The 19501-nt window shown below is 41.6% G+C and overlaps 1 protein-coding gene across 1 annotated transcript in view; it reads left to right on the top strand.

Annotated features, from left to right (window-relative positions):
• LOC110000941 (alpha-1,6-mannosylglycoprotein 6-beta-N-acetylglucosaminyltransferase B-like) overlaps positions 1-19501 on the top strand; it is a 58295-nt gene that overhangs the window by 12312 nt on the left and 26482 nt on the right. The window contains exons 3-7 of the mRNA XM_065964941.1: positions 1365-1474; positions 4647-4720; positions 5896-6063; positions 9218-9382; positions 14150-14319. Coding sequence (XP_065821013.1) covers positions 1365-1474; positions 4647-4720; positions 5896-6063; positions 9218-9382; positions 14150-14319 — 687 coding nt within the window. The remainder of the gene's footprint in view (positions 1-1364; positions 1475-4646; positions 4721-5895; positions 6064-9217; positions 9383-14149; positions 14320-19501) is intronic.

Here is a 19501-nt window from a genome sequence, read left to right as displayed (position 1 = left end):
TATTCATTCGATTGTTTGTTTTGCTTGTAAAACGAGGAGTTGATACAGCTGCTCGGCCAATCACTGCGGGCTGATCATCACGTATATACAGAACACACCAGGGAAGTGAAGTCGTTACCTTGTTTGGAAAAAAGTTAAGATTTCATTTAGAGCGATTTTTCTCTCTCCAGTCGTTCTGCATGTTTCTCTCTCAGAGCTGAGAATTACTTTTCAACGTTCTGATCTCTGCAGGTTTAAGATGAGCCACAAGGAACTGAAAACATGAAATATCTACAAGCTATGTGTGTGCAGAATAGTGAAATGGTAAAGTTTATTGTTTTTGTTTTTTACTTTTCTTTTGACACTTCTCTCTGCTTCTCTTCTTCCTCCAGGACGATAAACAGAATAGATGAATATTTTTCATTATTTGCTGACATTTTATGGACCAAACAGTAAAATAATTATGAGTGCGACTTTCTGCAGACGAATCAATAATACAAATCTGCCTCAGTGCTATTATTCATGAAGCCAGCAGTGACACAACTGGGGCTTAAACTAAGTTCACATTCGTGCCAAAGATTCAAATTGAATTTTTATTTTCTTGCTGTTGAAATTTTTTTTTTTTCCTTCGGCTGAGTCACGTCAGAGGTCCTTCTCTGGAATATTTTATTATTCATCGCAGACATTCATTAACATCACTGCCGTGCATCTCTGAGGTGTTACAGAAATGGTATTTCTTTTTCTGAAGGTTCATCATGAGAAAGAAAGATTAATCGTCCTGCTGCAGGTATGATGACAGACTCTGACTCGTGTGTAAGAATATGAATCTTTTGTCAAGTTTTAGATTTGCTGTTGGCTCTGTTTCACAACTAGCTGCACTCAAATATAAAGTGTAATCCCTCCTCTTGTCTTTACTCCCTCTGTGTTTTCATCCCCTCTCTCTCTCTCTTCATTTAAATATTAGGATTGTTTCACCAGCAGCCTCCAGGCCGCGGAGGTCAAGTGCAGTAAAAACACATTTAGTTAACAACCTAATTGTCTTCTGTTTGTATTCCCCTTCCTGCGACCGGTTTTAATATGCCGGCTTTCTTTTTTTTTTTCTTTTTTTTTTCATCTCAAATGATCCATCAGTATTTTAAAGCTTTTATAGATTTCACGCCTCAAGTTCTCGACAATTAGACTTTCTTTCTGGACTCGACGCTCTCAATGAAGGGTGAACATTTTTTTTAGCTCAATTAAAGAAGCTGTAACAGAAATTCAGCATCCTCTTTTTTTTGTTGTTGTGATAATTAGGGGGGAATTTCAATGCTTTTTGCTGGAACATTTGAAGACAGTTTTCTTGTGTGTGTGTGTGTGTGTGTGTGTGTGTGTGTGTGTGTGATCAGGATCCAGCCTGTAGGCCTGGTGGAACGGATTCAGGCCATAGCGCAGAACATGTCTGACATGGCGGTGAGGGTGGAGCAGATCCTGCAGCGCAGCATGGCCAAAAACAGAGGTACGAGCACACACACACACACACACACACACACACACACACACACACACACACACAACTTCAATTTAAATAAAATGACAAGTGATGATAGAGAGATAGATATTTTATTGATCCCAAAGGAAATTCAAAGCATCCAGTAGCAGGTTACAAAGACATGACATAAAACATTTGTTACAAATTAAACCACAAAACCGACGTCCCCCCTCCCATACATATATATTAACCTGAAAAAAAGATTTAAAGAATACCTCTAGATGAATCAAACTTAAACTGTGCAATTAAAAAATAGACTTATACAAGAAATGTACATAACCCGTGCAGGGATAAAAATATATGTGAGATTTAAACAAGAACCTAAAAACAGTTGAGGAAAAAAATCTGTAATTAGACCTGAATATAAAAAATGAAAAGTAGTGTATGAGATGTGTGTGAGAGCTGTCCAGGAGTTTGTAGTAACAGACACTTTGTCCACCAGTTGAAAATCAGCGCTCCATTACTTCCCTCAGAGCTGTGCTTCTCGGTGACTTGTACTCGACAAACACTGTCAGCTTGCTGAGGCCTTCTCCTTCCACAAAACATAATGAGTGCATATTTCCAGTCACCATTTTGGTTATTAGCAGGCTGATCTTCTCGTCTCTGGTATCATCACAACATCATGTGTGTGTGCTGAGACCGCCCGTCTCTGCTGGTTTCAAAATCTGAATCAAAACATCTTAAACTAATCAAATGTGAACTAAAACATGGAAATTTAAACAAGAGTCAAAATGAAATAAAAACAAAATCTAATGAACAATCATACTGTTCTAAACGTTGCTGCATGCTGCACGCTGCCCACACACTCACACACACACACACACACACCAAATAAACCAAATATAGCGAAGCCCTTCAGATGAATCCCTTGAGTCTTTTTTTAAATCCCTTTTCTATCTGATGACACTTTTCTCTCCGCGCCCGGCTGTCGAGCCGTGATCCAGCCTTTAGGCTTGAATGCACAATTCACGTCCAAAGCACACTTTTCTGGTTGATCATATAGAACATGACAAGACATTATTCATGGCACATTACCCGCTCAAATAGCAAGCAAACTGTTGGTGTCAGGGTGGAGGAGCCCCCGTTGTTGCTGCCCTGTCAAACCCACTCGACTGCAGGATGTTTAAATCATGATGATAAAGTGCTGCGTGGTTAATAGGACCCGGGCCTGTCAGCTTTTCTTTATTAGCCTTCATTCTTCAATTTCTCCATCTAGAAAGCGGGATTAAACAGTTCCTCCTCTGTATCTGCTGCGTTGCATTTAGAGGCTGAAATCTGAGCTTCTCATTAAGAGGCTTCAGATTATTTGTGCGTCGTCATTAGGACACGGCTGATGTGAACCATGGCTACGTTTTGACAGCGGGGAGCGGCACTTTCACCCGGTGAGAAGTCTGTTGTTGTCATGCTAATCAGACAGAAAAGGTGGGCAATTATTGGCCCGTGATTGCGCTCTCGGATGCTCGACAGGATGCTCCTTTAATGAGGCTCGGTGTTGGCGGGAGGAGGAGAGGAAGAAAGGAGGCAAAAGGAGGAGGAGGGGAAAGGAAAGGATAAGAGTTGGTCGAGTTGCAAAAAATAAAAAATAAAAAACAGGAAACACAGGAGGAAGCGAGCAGGAAATTGGGCAGATTCTTTATGAATCAAACAAAATGTGATGTATTTATAGTAAATCCAGTGAGTGGGCTGGAACAGAGAGTCGACCAATCAGCAGGGGAGCCTGAGCTTTCACAGGAGCTTGTAAGCAAGCTTTCCTCTCTAATTAATCTGTGTTTGTCCGGAAGGCATGAGGATATATTCTGTAATGTAAAAGACAAACAGTCTAAATGCCCATGTAAACACATTAATAGATTTTTTTTAATGTTTGACCAACAGGGAGCTCTTGAGAGGAGTAGGAGAGTGATTCAGAAGTGCTCGTAATAATTCTGTCTTGTAGTGCATGCATGTTTTATATAAAGTATAGTTAAAGCAGCCGGTGCAACATAACATGAGATAAATAAATAATAAATAAGATAAGCTTTATTGATAAACTACTGGGAGGAAGTCACCTGTTTACAGCAGAAGATAGAATTAAAGGGACAATATGAAACGTTTCCACCTTTTAAGTAGACGTCTTAAATGTCGATTTAATGGCAACAAAACTTTCAACAGCTGAGGCTAAGAGGAAGAGGACGGTGACGGATGAAGCTCAGAAGAGAAAAGAGAGAGAGTGACCGAGCGAGAAGCAGAGTGTTCATCCCTGCAGATATTATTCAGAACAGATTGAGATTTGACGTTAGGCTGTGTCGTTATCAGAGTCATCTCATGTTTAGCAGATTTACCGACTGAAGAAAGTTGTCATCTCATGTTTAGCAGATTTACCGACTGAAGAAAGTTGTCTAACCAAAGTTATGTCTCAGGTTTGATACAAATAAATAAACAGATAGATAAATACACCTGAAGCCAAAAAGTTGTGTCTTTCCTTGTAGATCTTCAAGTTAGCTTTGTGAGTATGAACTTTACAAACCTCTCTTATCTAGCCATTTATCCACAGCCTATAGACGTCATGGCAACGGTTGAATACACAGACACATACTCAACATGCAGATTGTGGGCTGAAGACGCTTGCAGAGTCACATTTGCGCAAAATCAAATCAAAATCTTCTCCTTCTGTCTTTGTCGTCTTTGCCACTCTGTTTGTCTTCCCCTCTTAGATGACGTGAATATGTTAACAATATATGTGTGTCAGTGTTACTCTACTTCAGAAGTAACTGGAATAAAAAAACAACAACTATAGACTTTGCAGGATATTCACGTCTAAACCCTTCTTATTTAAAGCGTTAGTTGTTTGTTACTTAAAAAGGAACTTGTTCTCTTTGCATCCTTGAGTTATCCAAACCGGTCGACGTTTCCTGAAAATGAGCGCCCTAAAGGAGAATATCATCGTATTGGAAGTTGGGATAAAAGTTGTTTAAAATAAAACAAAACAAAGAGATATATGTGGATGAACCGTCTACGTTTGTTGTTATCTCCTTTCTCTTGTGTTTTTTGTCTGTAAACTGTTGATGATGCAGTTTTTGTGCCCGGCTCTGATGAGTGTGGTCTTTTTGTCGGAGTGTGTTTACAGGTTTTGATAAGCACTCTGCATTTCTCTTCTCTCCAGTCAGGGACGGCAGCTTAGGACAATGTGATACTCCTAAAGACCCCCGTTATCCAGACTGTGCCAGCAAGATGGATGTAAGTCCTCATATCTCACTTAAGTCCAAATTATTTCACAGGGAGAGAAAAAAAACACCTCGGCTGTCCTTTCTCAGACGCTAACCTTGGTGCAACACAAATCAGGTGTTGTAAGATAAGCGCTCCTTCTTCAGGAGTGGGGGAGTCTGAAACACACATTGTTCTGGGTGACTTCAGAGAAAAAGAGATTTATCCACACTTAAAATATGCACAGAAGAAGAAAAACAATGAAGCAAGTTGTGACCTTGCTTTTTCTAACAACATGTGAAAACCTGTGAAGAAACAAATAAGAAAAGATCTTGAGCTCAACATACAGCTGCAGGTAGGCGGTCTGCACACTGAACATGTATACCCAGATGGCTTATGTTTATTTCTAGTATCACAGTGATGTTTATGGATGAAGGAGGCATCTATAAATACGCCCGTCATTCACGTGCTATGAATGTGCCAAACGCCCGCCATATGTACTTATCAGGGACAGTTTTAGTTCCCGTGGGCTTCACAGGCACAGCCTTTTTCCCGACACTCTAACGGGCTGATTAAGATAAGTATTGATGGAAGTGGAATTTACACATTTATTGTTATGTGCATTCTCAGAAAGTAGCACAATATGAAACAAAGGATTTGGTTATCTGAGGTTGAAAGCGGGAAAATTGTTTTTAATCCGTCCGTCTCTTTTTTTCAAGATATTATAAGATAAGATAAGGATCGGATCTGTAAGATGGGTTATTTAAACATACTAGAAATCATCTTACTTCCTTTGCTTCAGTTGCATGTTTTTAGTTATGTTAGCTCTTTCCAATGCAGCAGCTGTTGCGGTTGCTAGGCGACAGGGTTGTTGTTTTGAAATGAACGGGTAGGGGCGTAAATAGCTGGTGTCTCAAAAGCCTCAAAAGGTTGACTGGTAAATAAAGTCATTGTTTTCTCTGCATGCTAGAGGCTTCAAATTAAAGTTGGAGTTAAAATATGACAGTGAATAGGATTGACAGCAAAGTGCCTGCAGGCTGTTCTCTACTGTTTAACCTTCTGCCAGTTTTCAAAACAACATGAACCGGAGGATGAATTTAAAATCGGGCCTTTAGTGCCACCTTTTCACATCTTTAGTTAAAGATTGCTAATAACAAAATGATGCCCTGAGAGTATACCTGACTTTTTTTTAAATCTTTGCCCTCCAGTGGATGCGGGCTCGTTGGACCTCGGACCCTTGCTACGCCTTCTATGGTGTGGACGGCTCTGATTGCTCCTTTCTGGTCTACCTGAGTGAGGTGGAGTGGTTCTGTCCCCCGCTGGCCTGGAGGAACCAGACTGCTACTCCCACCTTGAAGCCTCTCCCAAAGAAACAGGTAACACGATATATCCATCTCAGCTTTTTTTATTCATCATCCACTTATGACAATAACAAAAGGCGTCCCACAGGGATAATTTCTAGGTCCTGTCTTCTTTTGCAATTTATAGTAATACTGTGTTTTCTGAGATCTGACTGTAGTATCTCTCTTTATGCAGATGATACTATTCTGTACTGCTTTGCTGCCTCTCTGTAAGGACCTACAACTTCTTTTTGAAGGCTATTTAAAATGCACTTAAAGCTCCTGTGAGGATTTTTTAGCTGGTTATTAAACAGGCTGAAGCTAGTGTACAGCCTTTTTTTAAATTGTATATGCCAAAGATTCATCCTGGGACATTTTAAATGTGTCATGTAAAGCTCATATTGAAGTTTTGGGGGTTAAGTGCTAAGGGTTTGAGTTGAACCTGGGCCGTCTACTTTGGGGACTATAGCCTCTGTATGTGTGGCACGCAGCATAATCGCTAGGCTATCCCACGCCCCAACCTGAGCTTTTATCAAGTACTTAATGCCAGCACAAAAAAAACAAATCTCTGCTTTTTTTTCAAATGGGATATTGATTTCAACAGCCGTCCCCTTTCATTACTGAAAGAGCCAGAACAGAAAGATCTTGGTATTCGGCTTGATGAAAAGCTTATATTTAAAAGCTTTTTTGATACTTTAAGACCCTTATTACTTGTTCTATTGTAGCTCTATTGTGTCTGTTTGTATTCTGTTTGAATATGTTGTGTTACCAGCTTGTCTGAGTGCATTACCTTGGGTTTTAAATCATATATTTGCACATAATAATAATAATAATACATTGGTTTTATATAGCGCTTTTCTGAAAACTCAAAGACGCTTTGACAAAAACATAAAACAATAAATCAAAACAAAAAACGACAAGCGAGTACAAAAAATAAGTAATGTGGGTGGGGGGAGGGGGAGGGGGGGGGGAGTGTGGGAGTTAGTGGTTGTAGGCAGTGATGAAGATGCATGGAAGTCAAATGTTTGCCTGTGTTTAAAAAATTAGACTATTAAGTGCTTTCTATTCAATTCTAACCCAGAATGCTTATACAACTTAGTGACTGTGGCTTGATTGGAAGAGTGGGTTGTCAATTAACTGGAAGGTCAGGGAATGGATACCCAGCAGCCACATGTCCGATGTGTCGTTGGGCAAGAAGACACTTAAGCCCAAGTTGCTCCTGCTGCTTTGGCGGGCGGTGGTGTATGAATTAACTTAACATAGCAGTCTCTACCATCAGTGTGTGAATGTCAATGTGTAGGTGTGACCTGTGGTGTAAAAGCGCTTTGAGTAGTCAGAAGACTAAAAAAAAGTCAGTTTACCATTAAAGCAGAACACTTATTACTTCAGTTCTTTGATCAGTAGCTCCTGAGTCTCTGAATACAGCCTCTCTGTCTTTCACTGTCAGTCCTTGCTGCATCATTTGATTTCTAATTTCAGCTCCAACACATGACGCTAACAATCCCTCCTCCATCCCTATCTCCCTGTTTCTCTCCCTCCCTCCTCCTCTTCCCCCCCAGAGTAACACTCAGCCTGCGTGGCGGGCCCTGATGTGAATTCATTCTGCAGCTCTACCGTCTGCTCTAATTGCACGCCTGTATTCACCACGTCTCTGAGTCTAATCCCGAGGCTTCCCCTGGGTGCTCTGCTTTTTTGCTGTGCCATACAGGAGTCGCTCTTGAGAGCAATAACTCACCTGCATTGTGCAGCGTACAGTACAGCTCTGCATATTGATTTTGCCTTTGAGAGGATCACAGAGAATCTTACTTTCTTTTTAGAGTGTGGGTGTGTTTGAGAGGGGACAAACTGTTTTATGTTCATCAGTTTCTTATGTGTGTTTTTTTAAGTCCTCAGTGCGTCCCTCGGTGCAGTGACTCCATTGATTAACACCCCCATGCTGGTTTGTTGTGCTGTGAAGCGGTGATTACAGCGAGCAGAGGAGGAAATGTAAAATGCAGACAGACTATTTATTAAGAGAAACAAGGAGTCACTCAGTCAACCTGTCTGGAAGTCTCACAACAGATAACAGGATGTAAAGAGGCTCTCGATGCAAAGGGATAATGTACAGAGAGCTGGTTAGTTAAGACAGCATGGATCCCAAATAGACTGATGTAGCATCCTTACTGGAAGGTACACCTTGAAGGGGTTTCTATCACCTGTAAGAAACTTTGACTGTAGTCCAACAAAGCAAATCGAATAAGAGAAAAAGCAGAAATACAAGTCTGAAAAATCCTTGAAAATCAAAACTATGAATTACTGGAACAATTGTAATTGTGCATTGTAGCCATTCATCTAAATCAGTTGTTGATGTTGCTTCTCTTTTCTTTCTGCATCTTTCAGCCCAATCAAGTCACAGTCAAGGTTTCTGCCTCTTCAAGGCACTTCTCTCTCGTCTCTTGTCACTGTAACTTTGCTAGATGTTACCTAGGGCTTTCTTCATGGTGGATAAATGTTTGGTCTTTGTAAATAATTAAATAAAGAGCACTGACTAGTACTACTCTTTTTGTAAAGTGTCTTGTGACAATATTTGTTATGATTTGGCGCTATACAAATACAAATTGGTTGATTGCTTGATAAGGTTGGAGCTGTTTCCAAGGCGACGGTTTAACTTTGTAGTCTTCTTGAAATGAGCCATTAAAACTGAACTTTTACTGTTAGTGAAGCAAGATGAAGGTGGACGAGACTGCATGAATCACACACGACACCTGTTAAACTTTCCCTTTTTTTTTTTTTATGTACCGAAATTGTTTTTAATGTTTACTACGTGTGTCTCCTCTTCAGGTTAGTTGATATTCATGTCATCTAGCTCTTCTGCTTTGTTAATCTTTTTGTTCTTTATGATTGAGCCACAGTCGCTAACAGCTCATTACACTGATTACAATGAACTGGGTGACTTTAAAGCTCCGCTGAGGAATTGTTCAGCTGGTTATGAAACCGTCAGAAATTAACGCTGATGCTTCTTTATGAATGACGAAGACGAACCAAGACCGTCTGATTCAAAATGGACTTTTTCAATCTGTGAGTTTGTGTGTAGATAGTTCTGCAAAACAACAAACAATAACGTTCTTGTTGTCGTTTTTTAGGCTCAGGAGATGTCATACGTCTGAACACCAGCCTGTTGTTGAGTGTATTTTTTTGCTATTTTTTTCAGGCTGTGTTCCAGTCGGACGTTGGGACTCTGCTGGAGCAGGTCGGCACTGGGAAAGAATCCCTGAGCTTCATGAAGAGACGCATACGCAGGCTGGCTGCTCAGTGGGCCTCTGCCGCTCGCCGGCTGGATGACAAGCTCCGACACCGCTGGAGAGAGCAGAAAAGGGTGAGACGGCATAAATCTGTTGAAGGTAGACAAAGTCTGTGTTGTGTGGTTTCATCTTTTCAAAGTGTCGAGGTTGTTGCATCTTGATGAGCCAGCAGAAAGGGAGGGCTTGTAGTTCAACTGGTTCTCTTTCTTTTTGTTTTTTCTGCAACTCAGCTCTTAATTTGATGTAAATCCATCTGTTCAGGCAGTCGAAAAACCACTTAGTGTTGGATGCTCGGGATCAAACAGTCTCTGAGTAAAAATCCAGACAGTCCTTAAATGCCTCCATGCTACGCTGCCAAGTTAGCAGAACAGCTGTGACATTTTGTTTCATTTTTCTTCTTTAATCTTCGGCTGCTCATCGTGAATCGTTGTTGAGTTACAAACTGAAGAAGAGATGATGATGGAGAGTCGCTGAAGCAGGCATTGATTGGCTTTGGTGTCACTTTCACTGCTGACATTTTAAAGGGACATTTCCACTAAGTATCAAAGAGCATGATGCGTATACTGGAACTGACATGTGCTTAAATGGCAGGAATATCAGGTTCCTCCAGGTGGGTGAGTTAAACCTTTACATGCTGCAATAACTAACTCTAGTGCAGAACAGATCACACTCAGAACAGCTGGCTCAGGCTGCACGTTCATCTTTTGACAGTGGCCATTCTAGAGTCTGTCTGGGCCCTAGGCAAAAATAATAGAGAGCCACAGGAATGAGTCCTATAACCCGGAAGTAAGTTAGCATTTGAGCGCCATGGGGTCTAACGTCTAAAAGTCAACGGAGATTTTGAATGTGTTTGTGGTTAGACTCCTGAAATAAGGTCTGTGGTTAACACAAGCTGAAGAGATGTTGGTGTTTTGTTAGAGCACATAAACTACGTTAGGTAATACCTCCACTTGTGAAGTTTGAAGTTTTTACTCGTCTTTAAAAAGGCGGTTGCTAACAAGCGGCTAAATGTGACTACAGCGGTTGTCGGGGACATTAAAGGTCATCACGCCGGACACAGAGGGCGGGAACTCTCTCACTAGTCGGAGATGTCTCCTGTAGGTTTAATCTTTAGGTTCAGGTGAATATTATGTTAGTAAACTATTTATTAAACTACGTGGATTAGTTTATCGGAGATCGTCTGAAGCATAACGCTAGTGACTTCACAATCATCCCACCGTGGTGTAGTTAGCTTGTAGCATAACGTTAGCGTTTTTCTTCTGTCGGCCGCATTAACTCTTCAAACATCATAAAAATGGCGTTCATCTGTGAAGATTATCCTGCTGAACAAAACGCCTACGCTTCAGAAACGTGTGTTTAACACAGAGATTATTTTCTGCAATGATCCAAAATCCAATGAAAACATCCCGTAGGAGAATTCTCATCAGACGCCATGGCGGCGCTACTTCAGGGTTGGCCTACAAAAATAAGTCACATGATTTGTTCTCTATTGGGGGGCCCTCCAACCGACATCTGCCAGAGTCCAGACGATTACTCCTCTTCCTCTTTTTTCTCTCCTATAGTTGACTTTCATTGGCAAACTTTTGGTTTTCACAGCATTAATGCTGCAACGCTTAGCAGGACAACGAGACTGAGTGGGTCCCCCTGAGGGGGATTTCTGACTGTCATTGCAAAATTTGCACATTTTGGGCTGCTGCTCTGGTTTAAAGTTTGTCCGCCCTTGGGGGGGCCCCCTTGCTGGTCTGGCGCCCCGAGCAGTTGCCTGTCTTGCCTGTTGACAAGCAGCGCCTCTGTCTTTTGATTGCAGAGTTATTTTTTGCCTTTCTGATGCTATTTGGATGATGGGACACAGATTTGTTTGGTTTTCTTCTGTTGGCTGCCAGCAGTCTTCTTCCTGTTTTGTTCAGGTGTCAAGATTAAAAATAGAGTAGATGGGGACACAGTGAGTAACTCAACCAATCAATAAAGTGAGCTCGTTTCAGACCTGAATGTGCTTTTCACATTCACTTTCTAAAAATTCTAATAAAAGTTGAATCATTGCCTGTGACTCATTTTCTCACAGATGCACCAGGTTGTACACAAAGACTGTAGATAAAGAAGGATGAAGCCTCAGGGATGACACCCATTGGTAACTGGAGGGTTAAAGTGCTCGTTGTAAACTTGGCTTTCAAAGTGCACTTTGCAGTTTCAGGGTACAGATGAAGTACAGATGAGGCCGAGCAACTTCTGCAAAATACGAACATACCTGGGAGCCCGAGGGGATTTATCGATAACATCGATTTATCGCCCAGCCCTAGTTATGACCCAGACCTTAGACCTTTCCCTGTCCGTTATTTACATTATGGAAACCCTACCTCTCAACAAATTGACTCAATCCCCCGACAGCTGGGACTAAACTAAGTCTCCGCCTGACGATGAAAGCGACAGAGCTGAAACTCTGAAGTCTCAAATCAAACCCGACAAATGAAATGAATGACTTTGTCGAGTTTTTCTTTAAGTGAAAGAGCTGACGGCGTACTGGCGTTCTGCTGTGTGTGTGTGTGTGTGTGTGTGTGTGTGTGTGTGTGTGTGTGTGTGTGTGTGTGTGTGTGTGTGTGTGTGTGTGTGTGTGTGTGTGTGTGTGTGTGTGTGTGTGTGTGTGTGTGTGTGTGTGTGTGTGTGTGTGTGTGTGTGTGTGTGTGTGTGTGTGTGTGTGTGTGGATCCGTTTCTTTCTGCTGAATAAATCAAAGCTTAGAGGCTGTTCTGTAAATAACATTACACTCTTCTCAAATGCCTTTTTTTTTTTTTTCTTTCCCAGCGGGGAGAGAGAGGGCTTTGTTTATTGTAATGGTGTGTTTGACAGTAATGGCGCCTGTCCATTAAGCGCTCCCTGCAGGCCTCCCTTCAATCACTGACACGCTGAACGAAGGAGAGGAAACAGAAACTTCTCCAGAACAGAGATGTTAACGTGGAGTCTCCTTCTAATTTACTCTTTTCTTGTCTTTCTGCTGATGTTAGTGTGTGCTCCACTTTGAGCACGTCAGTACCTCTTAATGTGATGTTTGAGTCACAGATGGACATTTTTCCATCTGCTCGTTCTCTGCCCTGAAGCAAAACAACGTTAGCACCGTGACTCACTTGTAACTCGCATGATAAAGAAGGTAAACATGATGCAATCACTTCCATCTCAGTCCAGTTTTCTTTCTCCTCGCTGCAGCGTCTTTTATCCGCTCTGGAGATCCTCTGTGTTCTTCTTAGAGAGGGGAAGGACAGCCAGGAATTCATGTTCTTTTTTTTCTAATTTGTTTATTTGAAAAACGATAACTCTATTTTAATGATCTCACAGAACCCAAAACATTCACATCTTTTTCATGAGACAGGTTTTTAGGAGGCGAATGAGTCCATTAGACAAACTTCTGCAAAGTCTAAATTGTTCAAATACATTGGAAACGTTTCTGAAGCCAACTGTTGCCAATGTTTTTGTGCCATTTAGACACTCTGTCATGGAGGCCGCCACAAAAGATACGGGGCATTAAAATCATGGACTTTAAATTTGAATTGACAAAGCCTGAGTTACTGCACCCATCTCTTCCTGCAGGGGGCTCTGGATCGGCAGGAGCCGCCATGTTGGAAATCCTGTCTGAGGCGGGTTTCAAACCTCTTGATGAACCGTTACATCGCGCCCACCTGTCAATCATGTCAGCTACACGCCTATCTATGGATAACACTTAGTGTTCATAACATCAAAACGGAGCAGTTTAAAAAAAACTCACCTCCCATACAGTGTGATCCAGTGATGACAAGAACCAATCAGACCTATTTGTTTTTTGAACCAGGCTGTAAACATGTTTATTTTTGCTGTGAAAACAGAATTTTCTGAATGAGTGTGTATGTGACTTCTTATGCTTCTGCAGCCAGCCTCTAGTGGACACTCGATGAACTGCAGGATTTTGCACTTCTGCATTGGCTTCATTTTTCAACACCGGAGGTTGCCGCTTGATTAAAACTTTAAAATTACAGATTTCTCTGGCTTTGATAACTGTTTCAAATATTAGAGGGAATTTAAATACTCACAAACAACAAAAATATATAACATCTGTTTAGTCAGTTTTTAATTTTATTTAGATGTTGTAGTGTAAAAGTTCTAGCTATTTGACTTTTAATGGTATGAAAGGAAACGTGAAATTAATTTACATTTTCACAGACAGAAAAACAAAATCCAAAGACGTCTGGAGTTCCTGTCCCAGATGTTGTTGAACAGGATCCTGTAGATCATTATCGTGATCTCGAGCTCTGACTCCCCCCTCACAAATGGAAGAGCGGTCCAGTAGATGAACGAAATAATATATTTATTTTTTTCACACAAAGTAATTTAGGAATAGATTAAAATGCTGCCATCTGTTGAAAAATCTAATTCCATTACATATTTAACAGCCCGGGAAATTCCATCCTTACTCATCAGCAATTAAAGCGCTCGGTTATCGCTCCGCATATCAATCAGCCGTCAGCAAATCAATTTGTATTTCAACTCCAGGCTCAGTCGATTGTGTTACTGGGGGAGATGCGTTGGTGTGATACACCGTCACTGTGCTCTCCTGGTTTTCATGAGATACTAATTTAAAGTTTGTTATCACTGATCCATGCCACATATCTGCACATATTCATTTATGAATCCAGTGTAGCATTGCTCCTTTGAAAAAACCTCAATTATTCTTCAGGCAGGACTGGATTTGTCTGGAAATAAACTCCTCAAATTGCTGTAAATAATGACTCATTCTCCACAATAAGCTTTCATTGCATGAACTAAGCACATGCTGCTGTGCACTAAACTTCTCCATCAATGTGTCTTTTCTCTCTTCAGATTCTGGTCCACGTGGGCTTCCTGACGGAGGAGTCTGGGGATGTGTTCAGTCCCAAGGTGCTAAAGGGGGGTCCTCTGGGTGAGATGGTGCAATGGGCCGACATCCTCACCGCCCTCCACGTGCTCGGACACGACCTGAAGGTCTCGGTTTCTCTCAAGGAGCTGCACGGGTACGTTCAGATTTGACTTCTCTCTCTCTCTCTCTCTCTGAACTTGTTGTTTTTTTGAGCTGCAGGCAGAAGAACTGCGGGCAGAGAACAATACTCGACAGGCTCTGAGATATTTATTATGAGAGACTTTGAGCAACTGTGCAGGATCATCTGTTGATTTATTAAAGACACACACACACACACACACACACACACACACTGCTACCAAGTAGAAGCATTGATATGGTTGTTAAATTAATCAATTAAATGTTCATTTAGGTAGAAAGGAGATCATCTGAAAAATATCCCAAAAAATGGATCATAGGTGGATGTTTTGGATCTCTAAGAGATTATTGGGGTTCGTCCACATACCAGGATTTCAAACTTAGCTGTTAATGATGATACAGTTAAGATACCATGGCAACAAAAAGAAATTCAAGGCTGCTGATATTTAGTAATTTCTTGTTTTAAATCACTGAAAACTGCCGGTAAACTTCTGCACACTTCTGTCATAATTGCACATAAAATGAAACGTTTCCGATGTGTTTAAAGTCAGTGCTCTCCTTTTGTTTTGGTACTTTTCAAAAACCAAATCGAACGCAAAACCGACATCGTTTCCTTTTAAAACCTGTGGTATCGGAAAGTATCCGAGTATGGAACATTTTGTCAACCTTACAAAGGATTGCTTTTATTCCAAACCAGGAGACACAACCATATCTAAAATCAAGCTGAGCACATGGAAACAAGCTAAGCTAACGCTAATCATCAGAATCAGAATCAGAATCTGGGTTTATTGCCAAGTACATTCACACATACAAGGAATTTGACTTGGTGTGTTGGTGCTAAACAATTAACAAGGAAATAAAGCAGAACTAGCAACAACTTAAATAATACAGAAGAAGAAGATATTACAATATAAAAAATACAATTAAAAAATGTAAAATACAAAAAACACAAAATGTACGAAAGGTGTAATGTAGGAGCTGTGCAGTGGACTATGAGAAAAAATCTTAGTGTGTGTAACTCCTCACAGAGTGCATGTAAGGAAGATGAATTTTTCAAGTCCAGTGGGTGTTAATGTAACGCCAACTGTGTAGGATCATGGCCTGTCTCCTGGCACTTTCTGAAGCGTGAGCAACCATAAATTCAAGATATAAAAGATAGAAAGAAGTGTCCATATTTTAGATATGGATGGATGGATGGATATTTTCATGTTACAGATGCACTCCTTCTCAACATGTTAAATTTGCTCGCTGCATTGGCAGATATTAAAAGAAGTTCAGGCTTAAATTTCCTCTTTTTAAATCTTGTGTCCATGTTGTAACAACTGTCCTTTTTGGTGTTTTTTCGTGGGATGAGAGGAATGCATTGTTGTCCATTTTGACCGCTCTGCGAGTGATCATCCTCCCTCACGCTGTTTTTCTTGCTCACCTTTCGGCCTCACACTGATAAGCCCATCCCTCCTTCCTGCAGAGTTCTGTTTGAGCCTGAAGGCTTGACAGAATCCCCCCACCGTTTGTTCGTCTCCTTCTCCGCTGCAGTTCACCGACTCCGGAGTGATAACAGGGGCTTGTCGCTTGTCATCACAAACATAAGTTGCCAACGCCAGTGGCCACATGTACACACACACACACACACACACACACACACACACACACACGCACACACCGTGCCTTCCAGTCACTCGGAGCAGATGGTTTCATCCATAAATGTAAGACTTATTGATTTCCACGCCGGTGAGGTTGCAAAGCGGAGGACTTCAGAAAGAAGAACCGGTCCAGTCATGCGGTGGTTCTGCTCCTGGCTTCACGCAGGCTGGGGTCGAGGAAAATGATGGTGCACAAGACGAGATGTGTTGTCGATTTTTTTTTTTATCAGGCAGACCCACTGCCTGGTGTGAAGCAGACGAGCTGATGATAATGTGCGCTTGTTATTGAGCACTGGATCTGTACAGAAGAAGAGGTGAGGGCATTGATGAGTTAGAGCAGCCCCCTTTGATCTGGAAGCTCAGGCTGTGCAGAGTCTGGGGAGATCAGTGAGGTGGGAGAGATGTAGTGGGGGGGGGGGGGATTCTTCTTCTGGCCGTGTTATTATTTAGCCCACTAATTGGTGTCACGGTGTGTTGGCTCATTGGGAGCATAACTGGAAATGTTTAGAAAATTGCAGACAGAGTTCTGACTCATAGACTCACAAAGAAACAAGGGCCAAGGTTAGAGCGCCTTAATATAGTCTGTGTGTGTGTGTGTGTGTGTGTGTGTGTGTGAGAGAGAGAGAGAGAGAGAGAGACGGCTGAGATTTTATTGGTTTATGTACATTTATGCACGTATGCAGTGGTTTCCTCTTGCGCTGATATCGGTCTCTATTCATCAGGAAATGAAAAATTCAGCCTCAGAGAAAATCTAATGGAGAGCTGAAATTCAAGCCGAGCCTTTTATCGAGCTGCGGCCATATTCCCTCTTTGCTTGAAGCATCCACCAAACACACCAGAGTGTTCGATTCCCGCTCCTTTTTTTATTTTTTATTATGACTTCTTAATGGCAGATGCTGAACATGCATCCCCCCCCCCCTCCTCTCTCTCTCTGTGACCATTAATGACAGAAAAAGAAGGAACATTTCTCTCCATCCTTTTACTCTTACACTCCCACACGCTGTTAAATTGACAGATCGTTATGTGGGTTGTGCTCCCACAGATTCCCTCCAGGCTTGTATCTATTTACATTTCCCACTCTTCACGTTCCCACCCAGGCTTTTGAAAAGGAGCTTAATATCACTGAATGGCCTGCTGTGGCGCTTATGGGGGGACAGGATTGTGGATATGTTTGACTTTTTTTTTTTTTTTCCCCAGACAGACAGATTAGCCACACCAGGAGCTTAGTTACAGTGCCGTGTCAAGCTGTTGGTTTGCAGCAACATAATTGCCTCTAATGGGCAACATTCACGCTCTCTGGCGGCTTGGTTCAGTCGCCGCTTTGGCTGCCATCTTCCTTTTTGCTGTCCTGGGTAGACAGATCATTTATGCTCACACATCCCTCTCTGAGCCTTTTCTCTGCTGCAGGATCTGGAGCTTCTTCTTCTTCTTCTTCTTCTTCTTCTTCTGCTTTTATCTCTCTACAAGAAATGTCTCTTTTTCCACACATTGAAGTATCATCAAGGAAAGCGCAGATCAAACACTGCAGTTGTGATAATAATAATTAATCATAATTATTCAACGTCACAAGTTTCCAGTTATTGCTGGTAATTAAAAGAAAAATGTATAACTTTCCTTCACTTCAAGATTTTCAAGTGTGTTGCAGGGCAGAACGTTTTATTCAAACACTGAGCTCAACAGACGGAGCAGATGGTTGTGCAAGGACTGTTTTCACCGTGCAGCAGCTCTGCCTTTTGTCTACATGTAATATTCATTTGATTATTTAAGTACAGAGCAGGTCCATGGTCATTTTTTTATATTTTTTAAATGATACGATTCTAATGTGCAGGAGTTTGAAAGAATGCTAGTTTGCACTCATGATGCTAAACAATGAGATAGCATGATCAATACGATTTGACCTCACACAATTAATTTAGTTTAATCGTTTATTTGAATCAAAAAAACATTAGTCTCAGCAGATAAAGAGATGCTTTGTACCAGATTTAGCTAGCTAGCTCATTTCCACTTGTTGTCTCTGGGCAGATGATGGCAACAGCAAAACAACAACATGATACAGCATATCCTGTTGTTTTGTATCAAATCGTATCGATGTGACACGATAGGATAGGATATGGCACGACTCAGGATCGGACACGATCAATAGGATCCAATACAAAAGTATATGATACGCTACAAAGCAAGCCAGAGCTGTACCCACTTTTAAATAATATCTTTAAACTTTATTTTAAACTGGTTCATAGCATTTGTATTGTTGTACATGTATTTTAATGTATCCTCATATGGTGTTATGGGGTTTTATGTAACTGAATGTTTTACATTTAAATCTGTTTGTTTGCACAAAGGCCCAACTGGGGAGACGAGTTGGAAATTAGCAACAGCTCTATACTCTTTATGCAGCACATCAGTTTCATGCTTTGTATTGAAGTTATGTTAAATTGCATTGTCCCTATTAAATAAATAAATTCAAATACAACACAAAGTGACCCGATACATTATGATATGTGGAAGAGAGACAGGAAATGTTAGGAGGAGAGAGAGCAAGGGGGGCTGACATGCAGCAAATGGGCCGAGGTCGGATTTGAACCCATGGCCACTGCAATGTACACGGTACATTGGCTGTACGCTGAATTGCACTCTCCGGCACTGTCAGTGTAAAGAGATTTGCACGCCGACACTGTCATCGCCTGAACGCACTGTCATCGCCTGAACGCGCCAGCCTTTAGTAGTAACGCCTCAAAGAGCTGCTCGCACGTCTGCAGACTCTGTTGTTGATTTATTGGCGTAGGCTGTGAAAACACATCTGCTCTCGTCTTCTTTGACATCTTGCTTCTCTGCGGGTTTTTGATTCAACACTGGAAGCGAATCTCTATTTAATCTTTGCAAACGACCTTATGTGGAAACGCTCAATAACCACTTTCTGTGCTTTTTGTTAACTGCTGCACCGACTGAAAGTATATCAATTAGTCACTTCCATGAACACGACCTTGTTGCATTGTTCTAAAGTCAAGTGAAACAAACTGTGTGTAGTATAAAGAAGAAAAAGTACAGTCTTGGACCCTCATCTTTCCTGTTCTGTAATCTGTAAAGTAGAGACTCCGGGTGGCTGTGACATCATATCTGTCAGCACCGGCGGCACTTGTCGCACGCTTCCTATGCAAGAGCAAGACAGCTGTCACTTCCTGCCCGGGGGATATCCCACTCGCCTCCTCCCGATTGCAACACGGATAATTAGCCGGCGACAGACCATGCTGTCTCAACACCTGAAGAGATGTGGATGGATGTAGGGAGAGAAAACACAGGAGGGGGAGATAATAAGGAGGAGGGCAGGATAGCTGCAGCCTGTTCTGTCAGCAGAGTGCAGAATTAATGCACACACAATCTGCTGCTGCCTCGAGGAAACGCTGGTGATGTGATCGAAGGATATTCTGCAGAAACCCTGTGTATTAGTCTCAAAGTGTCCAAACCCCACAGGATGCAGAAAAAGAGTACAGATTCTTTTTACTGCGCAATTCTGCAACTGCTGACTGGCAAACGCGGCTGGCTATAGGTGACTAG

The sequence above is a fragment of the Labrus bergylta genome, chromosome 16 (genome assembly GCF_963930695.1).
Source record: "Labrus bergylta chromosome 16, fLabBer1.1, whole genome shotgun sequence".
Taxonomy (NCBI): domain Eukaryota; kingdom Metazoa; phylum Chordata; class Actinopteri; order Labriformes; family Labridae; genus Labrus; species Labrus bergylta.
This window is presented reverse-complemented; position numbering and strand designations above follow the sequence as displayed.